The 18557-nt window shown below is 44.4% G+C and overlaps 1 protein-coding gene across 4 annotated transcripts in view; it reads right to left on the reverse strand.

The window, feature by feature from the left end:
* The window catches only part of DNAAF9 (dynein axonemal assembly factor 9), a 134402-nt gene that overhangs the window by 3805 nt on the left and 112040 nt on the right, over positions 1 to 18557 (reverse strand). For all 4 annotated transcript variants that reach the window (XM_045445169.1, XM_045445168.1, XM_045445167.1 and 1 more), the window contains 7 exons: positions 11845 to 11980; positions 9221 to 9307; positions 5115 to 5221; positions 4713 to 4787; positions 2782 to 2987; positions 1604 to 1669; positions 195 to 288 (listed from right to left, as the gene is read on the reverse strand). In XM_045445169.1, the coding sequence (XP_045301125.1) occupies positions 195 to 288; positions 1604 to 1669; positions 2782 to 2987; positions 4713 to 4787; positions 5115 to 5221; positions 9221 to 9307; positions 11845 to 11980 (771 nt within the window). The remainder of the gene's footprint in view (positions 1 to 194; positions 289 to 1603; positions 1670 to 2781; positions 2988 to 4712; positions 4788 to 5114; positions 5222 to 9220; positions 9308 to 11844; positions 11981 to 18557) is intronic.

Genomic DNA, 18557 nt, shown 5'->3' on the forward strand with positions numbered 1-18557 from the left:
ATCACTGAATGAAGGAGAAATTAATTTTAATGATGTTAAAAGGCCACAATGAAAAGTCTGCCTCTGTGGCTTGCTGTGTGTTCCCAGAACCCAGCTTGCTCTAGGGGCTTGGCTGTGTTGGCTCTAACACACACCCTCTTTACAATCAGGCTTTCACATGCCCCCAAAGTTACTGCCCCTGATTCTCAGGATACGTGGGTGAAAATCAGTCTTGTCACCAAAGAAGTTGACAAACTGAGTGCCATTGTAAAAGTAGCCTGCAGGCAGGGGGTCCAGGTGGCGTTTCACCTGTAGGAAACAAGAGTCCTGTTAAAATTATTTGACCACTTTGTATCATTTCTTATTCATTAGAAACAAATAAACATGCCTATTTCCCCAGCAAGAGAGCCTACTCTGCCCCACGGAAGGCTAGACATGTCAGGGAATTAACACTTCCCCTCAGCAGTCCTCAAATAGTGACTGATGAAGGTTCCCCAGCTCTCAAGGAGGAACTCTAGGAGCCCCTCATGGGATTAAACTCCATTTGTCCTCAGTGGCACTGGTTTGATAATACAGTCTTTTTAGCTGTTTCCCCCCCCCCCCTTTTTTTTTTAAGTTTTATTTACTTATTTTGAGAGAGAATGTGAGTAGGGGATGGGCAGAGAGAAAATCCCAAGCAGGCCCCAGATGGTCAGTGTGGATGGACCTGATGCAGGGCTCGAACTCACGAACCATGAGCTCATGACCTGAGCCGAAACCAAGAGTCAGATGCTTAACCAACTAAGCCACCCAGGCACCCCTAGCTGTCTCCCCTTCTTTCTCCCCCTTACTTTCCTACTGCTAGTGACTCCTAAGAAGCACTTCCAGAATAAGCTACCTGCACTCAAATCCATGTTCAAGGTCTGCTTCTGGGGGAACAAATACTATAAGGACTGCCTTCTGGGTGTCTTCTTCAGAAGCACCCAGGGTTGCCAAGAACAGGGGCTGGAAATGAACGGGCCTCTTCAAGTCCAAAGCAAGGGCTCCTGAGGTCCCAGATTCTCTCCCACCCACTCATTACAGGGAACAGCGACACAGCCTGTTATGGGGCCTGGATTCTGTGTCCCTTTTAGCCTTTGTCCCCAAGCCCCTCCTCAGTGGAGGTGGGAACTGGGGCACAGGCTGGGGGTCAGCTTACAGGTTGGGGGGTTCATCAAAGAGCCTCTCGTGCTGGTCCCAGGATTCCGCCATCTGCCTATCAGTAGCTTCTGGATCTAGACAGTTTTTTCTGGGCCCTTGTTATTTTAACTGTGGTTTATCTAGCATGGAGGGATGGGAGGAGAAAAGGACTTCTGTGGCCGATTCAACAGTGTGACAAAACAGGGCTCCCTGTCATCCCTTCCTCCTACAGGCACTGCTTCTCAATCTCATGCCCAGGTCACATCAGAGGTCACCTGGTACCCTCTTCCTCTTTCAGGCTACAAGGCTGGATGGGCTGAGGTTTCTCTGTGCCCAGCTTCCCTCTGTGGTCTGAGAGAAGCACAACATCCAGCATGCCCTACAAATAGGCTCCTCACTCAGGGAGTCCGAAAGGATGGAGCTGTGCCAGCCCAGAAGGATACCCTTGGGCTCTTAGGGGACTCACATGGATGTTCCTGATCTCCTGCTGGGTCAGCATCCCCCTGGTCTTCAGGGCTTTCCTCTGAGGCTTCTGTGCAGAGATGAAGGAAGGAAGGGAGGGGTCAGGTCTCCAAAGAGCTGATAGAGTACATGGCGGGTGAGGGCTCTGGGAGCTAGTTACGGGACTAAGATCCCAGCAGCAGGGAAAGCACAAGCACGGTCATGGCCTGGACACGATATCCTGCCTGTGTGCTCAAGGAGACCACCCTCCCAACATAGAACCCTGTATGCCAGGGGAAGCAAGCAGCAGAGGAAACACCGGTGCTTTTTGCAAATAGGCACGTTCCTGTCTGTGCAGATCCTCAACTCTAAGCCCAACCAGTGACATATATGCAGACAAAGGGACAACATGAAGTCCCCTAGTCAAGCACCAGTTTATATGAGAAAGACACAGCCCACAGGCAGCCATTCTTCAGTATAAAAGACAGGTTCCAACTAAGCATCTGCAAAGGAGCCAGAACCCAGCCAACTCTATTTCCAGGGTTCTAACTCAGGCTAAAACCCTGAGGCTGTGCTAAGAGGCCTAGTACCCAAAGCTTGCATCATATTAGAGGATTTTAACTGGGTTTCATCTGGGTTTTATTTTTCTTTGCAGTACTGGGCTAAAGATGCTTGTGTGCCTCTACAGGCAAGCGTCCTCTTCCCTTGCACCTGTTTCCAGGGCCCTGGGCTCACTGCTATCAGTGCTTGAAGTCTTGGTTTGCAAATAGCTATAAGCATATCTTTGTCGTTTCTCTTTTCTAGAGAGAGAACCAAATTTAAAAGGATTCTGGGCTTAGAACACAGGACAGCCCTTGAATTAGGTTCAGCTAAGAAAAGACATTTTGAGTTTGCGTTTAGACTGCCAGGCTGATCCAGGATCCACATGGAATGGCCAGGTTTCACCCAGGACCTAGTTAAGCCACCTAACAACTGCGGTTTGCCTTGGCAGTAGAATTAGAAATGGCTGTAAGACCACGTCTGCCTTGAGGCTGCCCTGGGTGGCTTCCTCCCAATCACAAAGCATCCCTGAAAGTGCTGGCTGAGCCTGTGAAGGGCGGACCGGGAGGGAGGTCATGAAGGGGCTTCTACCCCACAGCCAGGAGCAGCTCCGAGGTGTGCTGCTCACATCTGTGCCCGGTGTGCCTGGGCTTTGGAAACCACCTGCTTAGCTGACTGCCGCAGCCAGTCCTTGATGCTTTCTTCCTTCAGGGAGCAGCCAATGAACACGAGGTAGCTCTCCTGCTGCCCGTTGCTGTCCTGAGGTGTGCTTCGGGAATCGGGTGGTGGCGAGGGTCCTTCTAAAACTGGGACGATGCTCAAGGAATTGGCCAGAGTGTTGTGGCAGACCTCCATGGTCCTCTCAGAGTCTGCAGGGAGAACACACGTAGGCCCTGAGCCCCAAAAAGATAAAGCTACACTAAGATTGTAACATGCAGATGGTTGGGGACAGATTCCTGTGACACGCAGGAGGGAGAACTGATTGGTGGCAAGCTAGAAAGCATGAAATGAGAGAGGGAGGAGCAATGTCAGTTTCTGGCTTGGCTGATTTGGTAATCAGGTAGAAACCACTAACCCAGAAAGGGAATACAAGAGGGCCCTTTTGGGCTCAGCAGGGCCCTGAGAAGCCAAGGGAAGAGGGTGTGTCAACCAACACACAAGTGCGGCAGAAAGGTCACATGATAGGAACAGGAAAGATTGGGTTTACAGACCAAGAAGCTGGGGGCTAGTAGTGGTGACCCAAGAAAATGGCAAGGTCCCCCTAAAAAGCAGGATGAAAAAAGGGATCCAGAACACAGAGAGGTTAACCTTGAATAACAAAAAAGTCAAGAGAAGGTCTAAATAAAGAAGAAAACAAGGTGAGAGGAAAGGTGGAGGCATTATGACCTCTGAAGCAGGTCTGTTGGAGCCTGAGGAAAGTGGGCTTGAGTAAGGGGCCAAAGTTTCAGATTCAATAACATAAATTAGGCCAAAAGTATGGGTTCACAACCTTGAGAGATTCTTTTATATAGGTGATGTCATCTAATTCTCCCATCCAAACCCAGATGGTCCCATGCTTACAACTCTCAGTGGCTCCTTACGGCAGACACTGATTGTTGCCTGTCCAGCCTCCCCCTTTCGCCAATACCAATTCCCCATGGGTGATGGGTCCTGGAAGGCACAGCAACTCAATCCTGGCCAATGAGAGGAGAAGTCTGCTGAGGAACTGGCAGGAGATGCCTCAGTAGAAGCTGTGTGTATTGATAAAGCCACCCACAGGAAGAGCCTCTCTTATCACCTGGATGTTGTGTCTGGGTGTGACACCTAGACCTGCAACAACGAGGGGTGGGGACCTGACACACTAAGACTGGAAGGACCCACGTTACCTGTGTCCTCCGTGGCCTTGCTATGCTGCTTGACCTCTCGACTTCTCATTATGTAGCTAACACCTGCTAGTTGAGTTGGTGTTTGCTGTTGTGACAGCTACAAACACCCTAACAGACAGTCCCACTAGGTCCCTGCCACAGTGAACCTTTTTTGGTTCCTGAAATGTGCCTTTTTTGCTTGGTTCCAAAGCACATGCTATGCCTTTTCCCTGGAATATTCTCCCCTTTCTCAATGTTGAGTTGACTAACTAACCACCTCCAGCCAGGATGGACAGACTTCAGGTCATCAGGGCTCCAGAGGTCTATGGCTGATAAACAGAACTAGTGGACAGAAGGGAGAAGGAAGGCTAAAGGCTTGAAGACTTTGGCAGAAACGGATGTGGAGCTGGAGAGCTTGGCACTGGGGCAACTCCTGGTGACAGGTCTAGGAGACCACGGATGGCTTGAAAGGGGTGTGTGAGTCTCTGGAACAAGGAAGTCAAAGAGCTGTGAGGAGAGGCTCTGGGCAGGACATCTGGGGGAAGAGAGAACACATCTTCCACTGTGGAGCAGCACCTGCAGCAAGGTGGGGGAACTAGAAGAGCTACTGGTGTCAGGCCCACATGGGAGGGTTTTCCAGAGTCTGAGAGGCATCTGTGCTCTGCAGAGCATCAGTAGAAACTATGAACCCACATCACGAGATGTAAGCATTCCATAGGGCAGGACTCCCAAATCCAACTCCCCAGTTACCTGAAAACTTCACTTTGCCCAGGATGTGGTAGATGTTTCCAGAGAAGGGACTTGGCTTGATGGAAGACTGAATTGCTGGTGGAAGAAGAGGACAGGGCTGTCACACACCCTGGGGCAGAGGCCAAGTTCAGGGCACACAGCTGGGAGAGAGTTAGGGTCTGGGAAGGATCCCCACTTGAGGGACCAGGGCTCATAAGTCCTCCCTCCACCACACCCTCCCCAGTGGCTCTTCCCACTCTTACCAGGGTGGGGGTACTCCTGGGTCCTCAAATCCCTCTGTTTTCAGACCCCAATAGTGAGGAGACATGACAACACACATAATACTAAAATGGTGCCAGGAAGCAGGGACAACTCTGGGTATTCTTTTATAAGGGTCTGGGACATGTCCTAACCAAGGCTTACCTTTACACTTGGCCACAAAACGAGTCTTCTCCAAAGGACGACCAAACCATACGCAGATCTGAACCATTAGTGGAAAGACTGATCCAGCATCAAATTTACCTTCATACCTTAAAAGGTTTAAAAAACTGTAAGTACGAGTAATTGGGGCTTTGAGTGTTATTATATGCTACTCTGGGATGAACTACTTTGAGTTCCTTCTTACTTATGTGCCATTTTATGTATAAAACACTTGTTTTAAATATGTGTATGTCTTTTTCATCTTGAGATTGGGAAGCATGTTGCCCCATTAGAGCAGGGAGGTCTCACCTCTGCAGACAAGCAGTTCCCTGAAGCCCAAGACCCCATCTACCTTTGAAGCCTACCAGTATGCCACCTGAGATTGGGGGTCCTCCCTGACACTCCTGGAGCTCTTCCTCAGGGCCTTAACTGTACCCCACCCTTGTTGAGGGCAGTTTAACAGACTGTACATTTGGATGTGTATACTCCCCAGAAGGAACTAAAGGGCTGGGGCATCTCTGCTCTATTTTCTCAGTTTTGAATTCAGCAGACATAATGCCAACCACAAACTCATTAAAAACATGCCATATTCAAGCATGCCTGGCTGACTCAGTCAGTGGAGCATGCGACTCTTGATCTCAGGGTTGTGAGTTCAAGCCCCACACTGGGTGTAGAGACTGCTTAAAAATTGAAAAAAACCTTAAAAAAAACAAACAAACAAAAAAACTAAAAGAACATGCCACATTCAGAGCACTTAAAAAGTTTAAGTTTTTGTTATGGAAAATTTAAAACACATGCAAAGACATTGCAATAACCCCCCATTACCCAGCTTCCAAAGTTATGGAATTGTCATTCCTTCTGCTGAAGGAATTCCTTGAGATGGATCCCCATGATGGAATCAATGCAGTAAAGGGTGTAACCATCTCCTGGGTTATAATTTATACCACTCCCAGTAGCACATGAGTGTTTCAGTTTCACAGGGCCCCCAGCAATGATTCTTACAGATATTTTTGGTTAAATGTAATAGATGTCAATCAAAACAACAGTGAGGCATCATTTTACATTTCTGAATATTACTAAAACGGAATTCTGTTACCACGGCTGCCACTTATACTTGCTCTAAAGTGAACTGTCCACATCTACATGGACTAGGTTACTTTTCAGTATCAAAATAAACTTCTCAGATATTATATTAACTCTTTGCCACATATGATGCAAACATCTTCTTCCAATCTATTATATTTTATTAGTTTCCTTTGCTCTAAAATAGCACTACAGGGGCACCTGGGTGGCTCAGTCGGTTAAGCATCCGACTTTGCCTCAGGTCATGATCTCATGGTTCATGAGTTTGAGCCCCGCACTGGGCTCTCTGCTGTCAGCTCAGAGCCCACTCTGGGTCCTCTGTCCACCCCCGCCTCTCTGCCCCTTCCCGACTCATGCTATCTCTCTCTCTCAAAAATAAACATTAAAATTTTTTTAAATAAAATAGCACTACAGGGTTGAATTTTATATCATATATATTGTTGAAAGTTATCTTACTCTTTGTGCTTTCTTTAAAGTAAGGCAGTGGCATAACATTTTTGTAATACTGACACATTCTTTTTGCCCTCTCCCCATCCAAACAAGTCATGGGAGACCATGGGCCTCTCTGGCTTCTTTATTCAGAGCCCGAATCCATAGTGAAATTGGGAGGGGCTAACGGAAGAGAACAGGTATCCTCCCAGACTAGAAATAAGCCTAGGAGAGATGTGGGCAGGGTCAATGAGCACAGAGAAGGTTGTGGTAGGGGATGTTGAGAATCTGTACAGCACAGAGCTGAGCATATCCTAGAGCTAAAGCCTAGTCCCTCTGAGGTGGTGACCCTGACCCAATGAGGAAGGGGGAAAATATACAGATGTGCAGGAGTCTGATGGCTGCCATCTTGTTAAAAGACTAAATTACCCGATTCCTAGGAAGGGACTCAGAAGGGGAAGGTGCTGAAGGGTGATTTCTGAGACCCCCTCCATCATTGATTCTCTACAAGGGCTGATCAAGGGAAGGCTTCAGGCTAAAGGTTCACAGAGAGACTTTTTTTTTTTTTTAACTCTTTAAATATGATTGTTTATTTTTGAGAGAGAGAGAGGCGTAGAGAGGGAGACACGGAATGAGAAGCAGGCTCCATGCTGTTAGCACAGAGCCCAATGTGGGGCTCAAACTCCCAAAGCATGAAATCATGACCTGAGCTGAAGTCGGATGCTTAACTGACTGAGCTACCCAGGCGCCCCCACAGAGCATTCTAATGAATCCTTTACACCTGGCTTTTTCCTGGATCACTGTCTGCAGGAAAGTCTGTACCTGGAGCTAGATTCATGTGAACAATTCCCAGAATGAGTCACCATGGATTAGAGAATGGGTGCTTCCCTAGGCACTAAGTGGAAAAAGCAGGAATTTCAGCACCAGGCCCAGAGGTGTGGCAGGAAAAGGGTCAGTAGCTGTAGTCACTGGAGAGGAGGGTTTCACCTCAGATGCTCAGATGCTCCATCTGTTTCTTTTTAGCTAGGATGGAATTGTCTTGTTCAGGCATAAGGAATGATCCACTTACCCACTGTTTAAGCAAGTATGTAGCTCAAATCAGAGATTCCTTCTAAGAATATGCCTAAAAGCCTTCAATTTCACACACTGGATTTTTTAAAGTTTATTTATTTTGAGAGAGAGAGAGAGAGAGAGAAAGGGAGAGAGAGGGAGAGGGAGAGCAAGAGCGAGAGCGTGCAAGCAGGGGAGGGGCAGAGAGAGAGGGAGAGAATCCCAAGCCGGCCCCCTGCTGGCTGCCAGCACAAGAGTCCAACACGGGGCTTGAACCCACGAACTGAGATAATGATTTGAGCAGAAACCAAGGGTCAGATCCTCAACTGACTGAGCCACCCAGGTGCTCCTGGACTTGTTGTTTTAACAGCACAGCACAATCATTTTTCTGCTGGTCTAAAAAGATACTGGTGACGCAAGGGGTGGTGTGGAGAATGCAGAGAGGTGTCTGGGGGAAGTGAGTAAGGATAACAAAGATAATCCAAATTAACACGAGAGAATACTTTTGGCCAAGCTTTAGTAACTGTCTTCCCCTGAACCATCACCAGGGCAGAACCCAGTTAACCGTTCTATACAGGGACAAGCACAGCATGATGGTTGCATGTACCGGCTCTGGAGCCGCACAACCTGGGTGTGAAAGCCACAGCCCTTTCGCTTACTGGCTGTATGAATGTGAACACACCTTTAACTCCTTGCTGCCTCACTTACCTTATCCTTAAAATGTGGAAAATAATACAGCCTACCTCACAGGCTTGGCTTGAGGATTCATGCGATAACAGGTAGAGCTCTTAGGGTAGCACTGTCCAACAGAACTTTCTGTGACGATGCAAATATTCTGGATCTGCACAGCCCAACATGGTAGCTGCTGGCCACAGGTAGCTACTGAGCACTTGAAATGTGGCTTGTATGACTGAGAGACTGAATTTTACATTTTATTTAATTTTTATTAATTTACATGTTACTAAATAGCCAAATGTGGCTGGTGGCTACTGTCCTGGAGAGCTTAGAACAATGTGTAGCACACAGTGAGTGCTCAAGTGATGTTGGCTCTAGTGTCACTACAGCGCCCTTGGCACTCTCTTTCCTTCTCCCCTCAGAGGAGAGGTTCATAGGCTGAGAGGCTGCCAAGAGAGAATAAACATCCCTTGGGCCACAACAGCAGGGAACCTACCTGTCAGGTGGGATCCCTTAGAGGACTGTATTCTTAGGAATGACTCTCTCGTGGTAAGGTTGTCACTCCTTGGTTCTGTGCCAGCCACCTCACCCTCACTAGAGGCTAGAGGAGACAAAGGACACCATGTGCTTGGTGCCCACAGAGCCACTCCCTAAGTCTCAACATCCAGCAAGGCCCCCAAGTCGGAGCCCAACATGTGTGGGGCACTGGGCTCCTGGCACGACCAGCAGCTGTTGGGACATGGCAGGCCATCCCAGCGGCCACTGTCACCCTGGCAGAACACTTGAAATTTCACTTTTTTTTTTTTTTTTTCTGTAAATATATCATTGTGTTTACAAAGAAACCTTAGCTACTTTTCAATGATGATACTTGCCAGCCGGGGTACATTAAATATCGAGATCGCAGCATCTGAGGACTTGAAAAACTATTTTCTGAGAGAATCAGCTCAATGTCTTCATTCCTTTGAAAACATACAGAAAAACCACGTTAATTAGGATGATCAATCTTAATCTGCCCATTTTGCTTCCTCCCCTTTGTCTCCACAGACACACAAGCACATATGCATACATTTATTTCTGTTACTTCACACCTAAGTCCTTCAGTATACCTCTCCCAAGAACAAGCACATTCTCTTTCAGAAGCACAACACTATTATCACATCCAAGGAATACAACACTGTGGACCAACAGTACTAGTATCACCTGCAAGCTCATGAGAAACAAAATCCCAGGTCCCACTCCAGACCCGCTGAATCAGAACTCTCATTTTAAGAAGATCCCTAAGAGATCTACATGCAGATTAAAGTTGGAGAAGTACTGATCTAATCCATTTTCAAATTTTCCCTTTTTTGCAGGAGAGGTCTGGGACCCGGGATCTACACCAATCAAAGATTGCTCACTGAATTTACAATCTTTATTTTCCTTTAATCTTGGGGCCCCTGGGTGGCTCAGTTGGTTAGGCGTCTGACTTCGTCTTGATCTCGCAGTCAGTGCGTTTGAGCGCCGCATCAGACTCTGTGCTGACAGCTCAGAGCCTGGAGCCTCCTTCAGATTCTGTGTCTCCCTCTCTCTCTGTCCCTCCCTGCTTGCACTCTCTCTCTCTCTCTCTCAAAAATAAACATTAAAAAAAATTCTATTTTCCTTTAATCTGGAATAAGTCTTCTAACTTTGCTGTTGTTGTTTCTCACGGAGTAGACATTTTTGAAGAGTACCTGCCGGCTGTCTTGTGTCCCACAATCTGGATTTACCTGGTTGTTTCCTTATGATTAGAATCCGTTAAATATTTTTGGTCATATTAATACCTAGGTGATGTTGTGTCCTTCCCAGAGCATCACATGAAGGAAGCATGTGATGTCAATCTGTGCAAATCATGGCCTTGCTAAGTTTAATCATTTAGTTAACGTCAGGTCTACTACATCTCTCACTGTGAAGGTACTTTCCCCTCACTGTAAGCAGTAAGTGGTCCATGGAGTGATACTTTGAGAACAGTTAATATCCTTTTCATCAACAATCTGTCACCCACCCGTTCTTAGTATTCAATGATGATTCTTGCCTAAATCAAGTGCTATAGTAACTGTTATAAAATGGTGACTTGCTAGTTCTAAAAATCCTTATTAGTGTTAAAGGAGATTTACTATCCTACCCCTCTCATTTTTTTAGTATCACCATGGACTCATTTTACTCCATGTGCTATACTCTGTTATTACATTTGTTTTCTCTTATGCTCCACTTGTCCCAGTGTGGCCAGTGAGAGCTTCTTGAGCTAGCTCCTGCATCCTTTTGGCACATCTCTACTAATCTCTGAGTGTCTCCTTGCTTTTTTTTTTTTTTTTTTTTTTAGCACAAAATGTACCAGGTTCACCTTGTACTTTCCCTGCCCTAGACCTATAATCAGCCAATTCTCTAAGGAGTGCTGATAACTTTAATTGGGAACTGGTATATGTAGAAACCAGGACCTAAAGGTAGGGGTATTTATTCTACTGTGGTATTAGTATTTCTGGTCCCTTTCAATGGGAAGAGCTAGAAAATATACATTTTTTAATTGAAATACTGAACTTATATTGACTCCATTCACAGGGTTTCTCTTCCCTTTTCCCACTTCATATTTATTATCTTCCTTATCTAACAAGTGATGTTTGAAATCAGGGTTCCAATGTTTATGTTTATTTAAAAATTTTTTAAAAATGTTTATTTATTTTGGAGAGAGACCGAGTGCGAGCAGGGGAAGGGCAGAGAGATAGGGAGACACAGAATCTGAAGCAGGCTCCAGGCTCTGAGATGTCAGCACAGAGCCTGATGTGGTGCTAGAACTCACAAACCGTGATATCATGACCTGAGCTGAAGTCGGGATGCTTAACTAGCTGAGTCACCCAGGCACCCCTCCAATGTTTATGTTTAAAAGTTATTTGAATTAATTGTTTTGTGTGTGGTCATTATTACTTTGATATACAAATGGATTCACTTTTTCATTTAGTTTTATCCCTCTTTGTCAATTTAATTTCTGAATATGTAAAATATTTACATTGCTCAAAGTCAAAATTATATAAAAAGTATGTACCTTTTAGTATATCTTTATTGAGCAAATAAATGTGCTTTATGACCAGATGTTTCCTCTTCACACACACACACACAGACACACACACAGAGTCATCAATTCTCTATTTTTAGTTTGTAATTTGGACCCAAGTCCATGAAGTAAAAAGCTCATTTCTCTATGTTCTCTAACCCATTTCTTTCACATCTTAATACAAGTAATATTGAGAGTCTTGACTTCATTCTTTAATGGATGAAAATGTGAATCCATCAAGACAAAATCTCTCAAAACGGTACAGGATACTGACACATGGGGTCGTCTTGCTGATTTTTGCACAACACCAAAAGCACTTCTATAAATGCCCAAGTCTTAGATACAGTACAAAGACCCTGTGGGCCATAGCCAGAGTGTGGTGTCTGAGAAAGTGGCTGCTCCTATAGGGTGAAGTGAACTTGGTAAGTTTACCTGGTGACAATCCCATTTTCTGCAAGAATGAAGGCTGCAGTAGGATTGGCAGCCCTGATGAGGGTCTGCAGCTGGACAAGGAGAGGGTGCCTCTGCTCCGTGGTGTGACTGGTGAATACCACATTACTCACCAGGCCTGGGGAATAAAGCCAAGAACGGTTCAGGCTTCAGAGTCCTTACTGGGGCTGAGGGCTCACACAAATGTGGGCCCTTGCTCCCTCCCTGATCATCCCTTCTAATAGGGGTCTTATGTAGATGCCCCTGACCCCCCAACACCTGTTCCCCTTTCTGTCATTGCCACTTCTTGCGGTGAATGGCCTCAACCCTGGAACTGCCTTACTTCTTAACCTTCTCTATTTTCTCAATTCTGCTTTCCAGCTGACACCTGGAGCTTCTTTATCGAAGGGCCCATTCCACATCCCTTTTATCCTTAACCTCTTCAGGAAACGGTGCCACACACCTTCACCACAGACATTTACCAAGCACTAACCATACATCAGGCACTAACCGTTAGATTCTCAAAGAGTGCCCAGCCAAGGAGTCACTTACATGCACCTAATTCCAAGATAAGTGCTAACACAGGCATTCACAGTCATACAATAAGAAGAGTGGCACATGTAATGAGGGATTGTGAAGTGGGTCACAATACCTCCCAAACTTCCATAAAAATACAGAAGGAAAATCTATGCTATAGAGAATCTGGAAATCAGGGAAGCTACCTTATCCCACCATACCAATGTAATTATAATACCTCTTCCATACTCATTCCTGTTTTGACATAGTTATGATCATAGCACACACACCATTTCTACTACAAGATCACTTGCATTTTTGTTATTCGACCATTTTCATTCACTTAATATTACTGTGAAAATTTCAAACGTATACACAAATTTTAATTTGAAATGTTTATTTATTTATTTTTGAGTGAGAGAGCACGCGTACAAGCAAGGGAGGGGCAGAGAGACAGAAAGAGACACAGAATCTGAAGCAGGCTCCAGGCTCTGAGCTGTTAGCACAGAGCCTGATGCGGGGCTAGAACCCACAAACCGTGAGATCATGACCTGAGCTGAAGTCGGGACGCTTAACCAACTGAGCCACCCAGGTGCCTCAACATATACAAAAATTTTAGAAGTAGTATAATGGGGGCACCTAGGTGGCTCAGTCAGTTAAGTATCTGACTCTTGGTTTAGGTTCAGGTCATACTCTCATGGTTTATGGGATTGAGCCCTGCTTCAGGCTCTGTGCTGACAGCGTGGAGCCTGTTTGGGATTCTCACTCTCTCTCTCTCTCTCTCTGCCCTTCCCCTATTCATGCTCTCTCTCAAGATAAATATTAAAATATAATAGTATAATAGTATAACGAACTCCCGTGTGCCCATCATCTGGCTTTAAGAATTAACAACATATGGGGCGCCTGGGTGGCTCGGTTGGTTAAATGTCCGACTCTTGGTGTTAGCTCAGGTCACTATCTCATGGTTCGTGGGATGGAGTGCCAGTTAGGGCTCCAAGCTGACAGCACAAAGCCTGCTTGGGATTCTTTCTCTCCATCTCTCTCTGCCCCCTCCCCTCTGGCCCGTGTGTTCCATCTCTCTCTCTCTCAAAATAAATAAGTAAACTTAAAAAAGAAAAAAGAATTAACAACACTTGGCTAATTCTTCCATACCATATGCCAGCCTTTTCCCCTTTCCCCCGGATGATTTTGAAGCCAATCTCAGACATCCTATTATTTTATCCAAAAATATTTTAGTATGTATATCTCCATAAGATGACCCTTTAAAAAGTTAAAAATTAACAACAAATTCTTCAATATAAAAAATAATATAGTCCATGTTCAAACTTCTCTGCCTCATGAATGTTTTCCTAGAGTTAATTTTTTTGAATCAGGAACCAAAGTCCACACACTATATTTCACAGATACATCTCCTAATTCTTTCAATCTGTAGTGTCTCCTTATTTCCATGTAATGTTGCTTAACATACTAGTAACTAGATCTCTTTTATAGATTCAATCTTTTTAAATATAAATTATTAAAAGAATTTCTTGTTCTTTTTCCAACTTAAGTTGAACGCTTAATTCATTATTTTAAAAAGTTATGTCTTGGGGCACCTGGGTGGCTTAGTTGGTTAAGTGTCTGATTTTTGATTTTGTCTCAGGTCTTAATTTCATGGTTCTTGAGATTGAGCCCCGAGTCAGGCTCTGTGTTGACAGTGTGCAGCCTGCTTGGGATTCTCTTTCCTTCTCTCTTTCTGCCCCTCCTATGCTCTGCTCTCTCTCTCTCCCTCAAAATAAATAAATAAACATTTAAAAAAGTTATTTCTTGTTTAGTAATGTCATAACCTAAGGGTACATGCTTTCTTTTGAATTATTTGGCATAGAAATACTCATAACAGGTTGTATAGATGGTATCCTTTATCATGAAAAACTGCCTTTGAAACTTTTCAGCTTTTTGGTTTGAATTTAACTTTGCTGTTAGTGTCACCTCTTTCCTTTTTGTCTATATTTGTCTGTTACGTTTTTTCCCATTCTTTTATCATCATCCTTATTTAGATTTGTATGCTTCTCTTGTATACAGCATCACAGAATTAGGTTTTGTTTTTTGGTTTAATCTGAGATACTTTTCCTTTTAATATGTGTTTATCCCATTTACATTTACTGACACTTTGGTTCTTTCACCTTGGTTATATTAGATCCGTTTAAAAGTCTTTTTTTTTTTTTTTTTAATCTTTAGCAGTATTATCTCTGCATTCCTTATTTTTTGTTTTCTTCTGATAAGTGGTGGGCTTATAGTCTGTTTTTAGTTCTTACAATGGCTATCCTTACAGCTTTAAAAATTTTTTTGAAGTTTATTTATTTGTTTTGAGAGCGATAGAAAGCAAGGGAGGGGCACATAGAGAGGGAGGGGAAGAGGGGGGGGGGAGAGAGAGAGAAAGAGAGTGAGAGTGAGAGAGAGAGAGAGAGAGAGAGAGAGAGAATATCCCAAGCAAGCTCCATGCTGTCAGCAAAGAGCCCGACTTGGGGCTTGAACTCATGAACCAGGAGATCATGACCTGAGCTGAAATCGAGAGTCAGACGCTTAACTGACTGAGACACTTTTTAATAGATCTAAATCACTGTTTCTTATAATGTCCCTTTTAGACAATGTCTACTGGCTTTTCTACGTGACTGATGTGGAAGCTGGTAAGTGTTCTTCCCATTTCCACCGTCACTTTCTGGTTGGTTATATTATTTAGTTTCTCCAGTGAATGTTCTTATATCTTTAAAACTATATACTAAGAATTTAACTCTTTATAACTTGATTTTACTGCTCTAAACTTTATTGATCTCCCACTTTGGAAGATACAGACAGAGTTATTTCCTGCTGCCTTGTAATTCTTTGTTAAATATAATTTCATTTTATAAGTCTTCAAGATTTTCAACATTTATATTCTACTTTTTTTTGAAAATTTTTAAGTTTATTTATTTTGAGAGACAGAGAGCAAGTGGGGGAGGGGCAGAGAGAGAGGGGGAGAGAGAGAGAATCCCAAGCAGGCTCTGCACTGTCAACGCAGAGCCCAATGCAGGGCTTGATCTCACAAACTGTGAGATCGTGACCTGATCTGAAACCAAGACTTGGACGCTTAACCAACTGAGCCATCCAGGCGCCCCTATATTCTGTTTTGTAATAGAATTTTCATGGGTATTATCATTAACTCCATATCTAAGGATCAATTCTCATCATCAATCTTGTTTTTTTTAAGTTTATTTATCTTATTTTGAGAGAAAGAGAGCACGAGCAGGGGAAGGGCAGAGAGAGAGAATCCCAAGCAGGCTCTGCACTGTCAGCACAGAGCCTGACATGGGGCTCGATCTCACAAACCGTGAGATCAGGAGCTGAGCTGAGATCAAGAGTCAGATGCCTAACCTTGAATGAGCCACCTAGGCACTCCGAGACTAGCTTTGATAAATGATTAGTTCATAAGCAATTACTTCTAAATTACAGAGACGTCAACTTTCCTATGTAACCTTGTAATTGTAGGATCCTGAATAATGAACACTCAGTATAGAGGACTATGTACTGATTTAGTTCAGCTGGGTGTTTAGTTCAAAAAAATTAGTTATATTTAGTTTCTGAGGGCAAAACTCAAACAAGGTAAAGAAGGGTTTACAGATAAAATAAATTCCCTTCCTCCCCAGCCACCTAGTTCTCTTCCCTGAAGGCAATCACCATTATCAGATTCTCAGCTCTTCTTCCAGGATGTGCTAAGTATGCACAAGTAAATGTGTGTATGCTTTTCTCCCCCCACAAACAGTGGCATGTTATACTGTTCTGCACCTTGTTTTTTTGTTTTTTAACCTTTTAATTTTGGTAAAGCTTACTTCTTCATTAAAATTTTCCCTAGTATCTTTACCATTTCAATCCTTCCCTCATTCCACTCTGCTCCTCCTCTTCTCTAAACTATAAAAGTTCCTTCCTATAAATAACACAGGTGGTGTTTAAAATACAAGACTCATATTCTTATTTATCTTCTTCATATATGTAAAAAGACAGCATGATGTAAAGATTCAAGCATGGGTTTTAGAGCCAGGCAGACCTTGAGTTTGAATGTAGGGTTCCACTAATTGCTAATGAGTGACATCAGGGGCAAACTCCTCTCTCTCTGAGCCAAATTTCCTCCTCTGTTAGATGGGAACAATAACACATACCTGCAGGTTATCAGTAAATAGTTTTCACAGGGCCTGCAGATAGAAAGAACTCATTAAATGCAACTTATGGCCACCACCACTACCACCATCCTCATTACCAGCGCAGCAACAGCTTAACATGGGACCTCTACGTGTACACTGAGGGGCTTGGACTAATCCATTTCTCAGACCAACAGGGGTGGCTGTGGCACGTGGGCCTCAGCCATAGCAACCAACAGGAAGGTAAATGAGTGGCCATCACTAGATCAAAGGCAACTTCCAGGATCCTTGGCCCTGCCTCTAGTCTGTGGCAGAAGTAAATTATACTTCCTTCCTCTCACTACTCATACTAATGAGAAAAGTGTTCCAAAATTGCTAAAGACTGAATCTAACCTCACAAATTGTCTGGATGCATTCCATTCATGACTAGGGAGCAGGGATTAGGAGCTTCATGCCAATGGTCACATGTTAACACGGGGAAAAGGGCACACATGAAGCACAAACGTTATGTATCATGCCCGGGACCACAGATGCCAGGACTTACAGCTGACCTGCCAAGCACAGAACCTTCTTCCTAAGTGCTTATGTATAGTTTAGGGATCTATCAGTTCCTTGATTCTAAGATACAGGTCCTACTCTTCTCATGTATCTGTTTAGTGCTCAGCTATGAAGTTGACCTTACGCCTCTGCACAGTGCTTGAGGGACCTCTAAGGATTCAAGGGTGATTTTCCTCAATGGCTTTCCTTAAAATCTAAGTGGTGAGGGCAGCTCTGCCTCCTCCTCTGGTCTCTTGGTGAAAGGCTTCCTGGTTCCCCAAATGTGGGCCATGCAGGCACCAGAATCCTCCTCTAGGCCTGGTGAGTGCCAAGTAGCTCCTGGATCCATCATCCACTCTCAATCCTGGCTACTGTTTGTCTAGTGCAGTCTACCACTTTCTTCATTAGGTCACTGCTTATTTTGTGCACTTCCAGGCTGTTTTTACTACAATTCATTTTAACTACTATCTTTCAAAAGAGTTATCTTTCAAAACCAGAAAATCTGATCTTATCACTTCCCTACTTAAAATATTTCAATGCATTCCAGGGACTGCAAACTTCTTGGCCTGCCTGACCTACCTGCCATGCTGTGCTTCCTCAGTGGCCTGGGTATGCTCTGGTCACCATCAGGCCTTTACTCTTATTGTTCCTTCTGCCTGGAACCATCTGTTCTTCCCTCTTTGTTGGCCCAACTCCTCTTTCAGGCTATAGACAATGTGAATAGCATCTCTTCCAGAAGGCTTCCCTAATCCCCAAGGACTGGGTTGGAGCAGGCGCCAGATACAGATTTGTTGAATAAATGAATGAATGAATCAAGTATAATAAAAGATACATGCAACCTGATCTCCAGGGCAGCTGCCTAAGCAGTTAGGTTGTGGGTACCCATGTGTCAGAGTTTTCCTCATTTATAAGTCTGAGCAAATCCCATTCATCAGACAACCATCTGAAAGCTTTCTAAGACTTACTGATCTATCTATCTATCTATCTATCTATCTATCTATCTATCTATGGTTTTGGTAGAAAATTCATAAAGTACAAAAGGGTACTCAAACCAAGCTTCTTCCTCCCTCCTCCTCTGGCACCCTGAGCCCAGAGGCTCATGGCATGCCAGGCCCAGAATGGGGCATAGTGGGGAAGCAAACTGGGTTCTAGAGGGCTCAGCACATTCCGGAGATGACAGACATGGGAGCTGGATCTTGCAAGAGGCTCATGAGATTTCCAGCAGAAGACAAGAATAGCTGTGGTGGATCTTGCAGGGAGGGGCCAGCAAAGGCTGAGTGAAGACCTATAAAGGCCCTAGATTCTGTTTGGTATCTTCTTGGGCAAAAGAAACTGGAGAGTTGGGACTAGTGTAAATGTGCCAACCCAAGTGGCATGTGCCAGGGTCACAAACATAGGCCGGGCCTGTTCAGAAAAAGGCCAGAAAAGACCTCTGACAGATACCTTGCCCAAAGTTCTGTCTGCCTCATGAGTGTCATGTAGATAAACCTTGTGGCGTTGGGATTTTAGGTC

Source organism: Leopardus geoffroyi, chromosome A3, assembly GCF_018350155.1.
Source record: "Leopardus geoffroyi isolate Oge1 chromosome A3, O.geoffroyi_Oge1_pat1.0, whole genome shotgun sequence".
Taxonomy (NCBI): Eukaryota; Metazoa; Chordata; class Mammalia; order Carnivora; family Felidae; genus Leopardus; species Leopardus geoffroyi.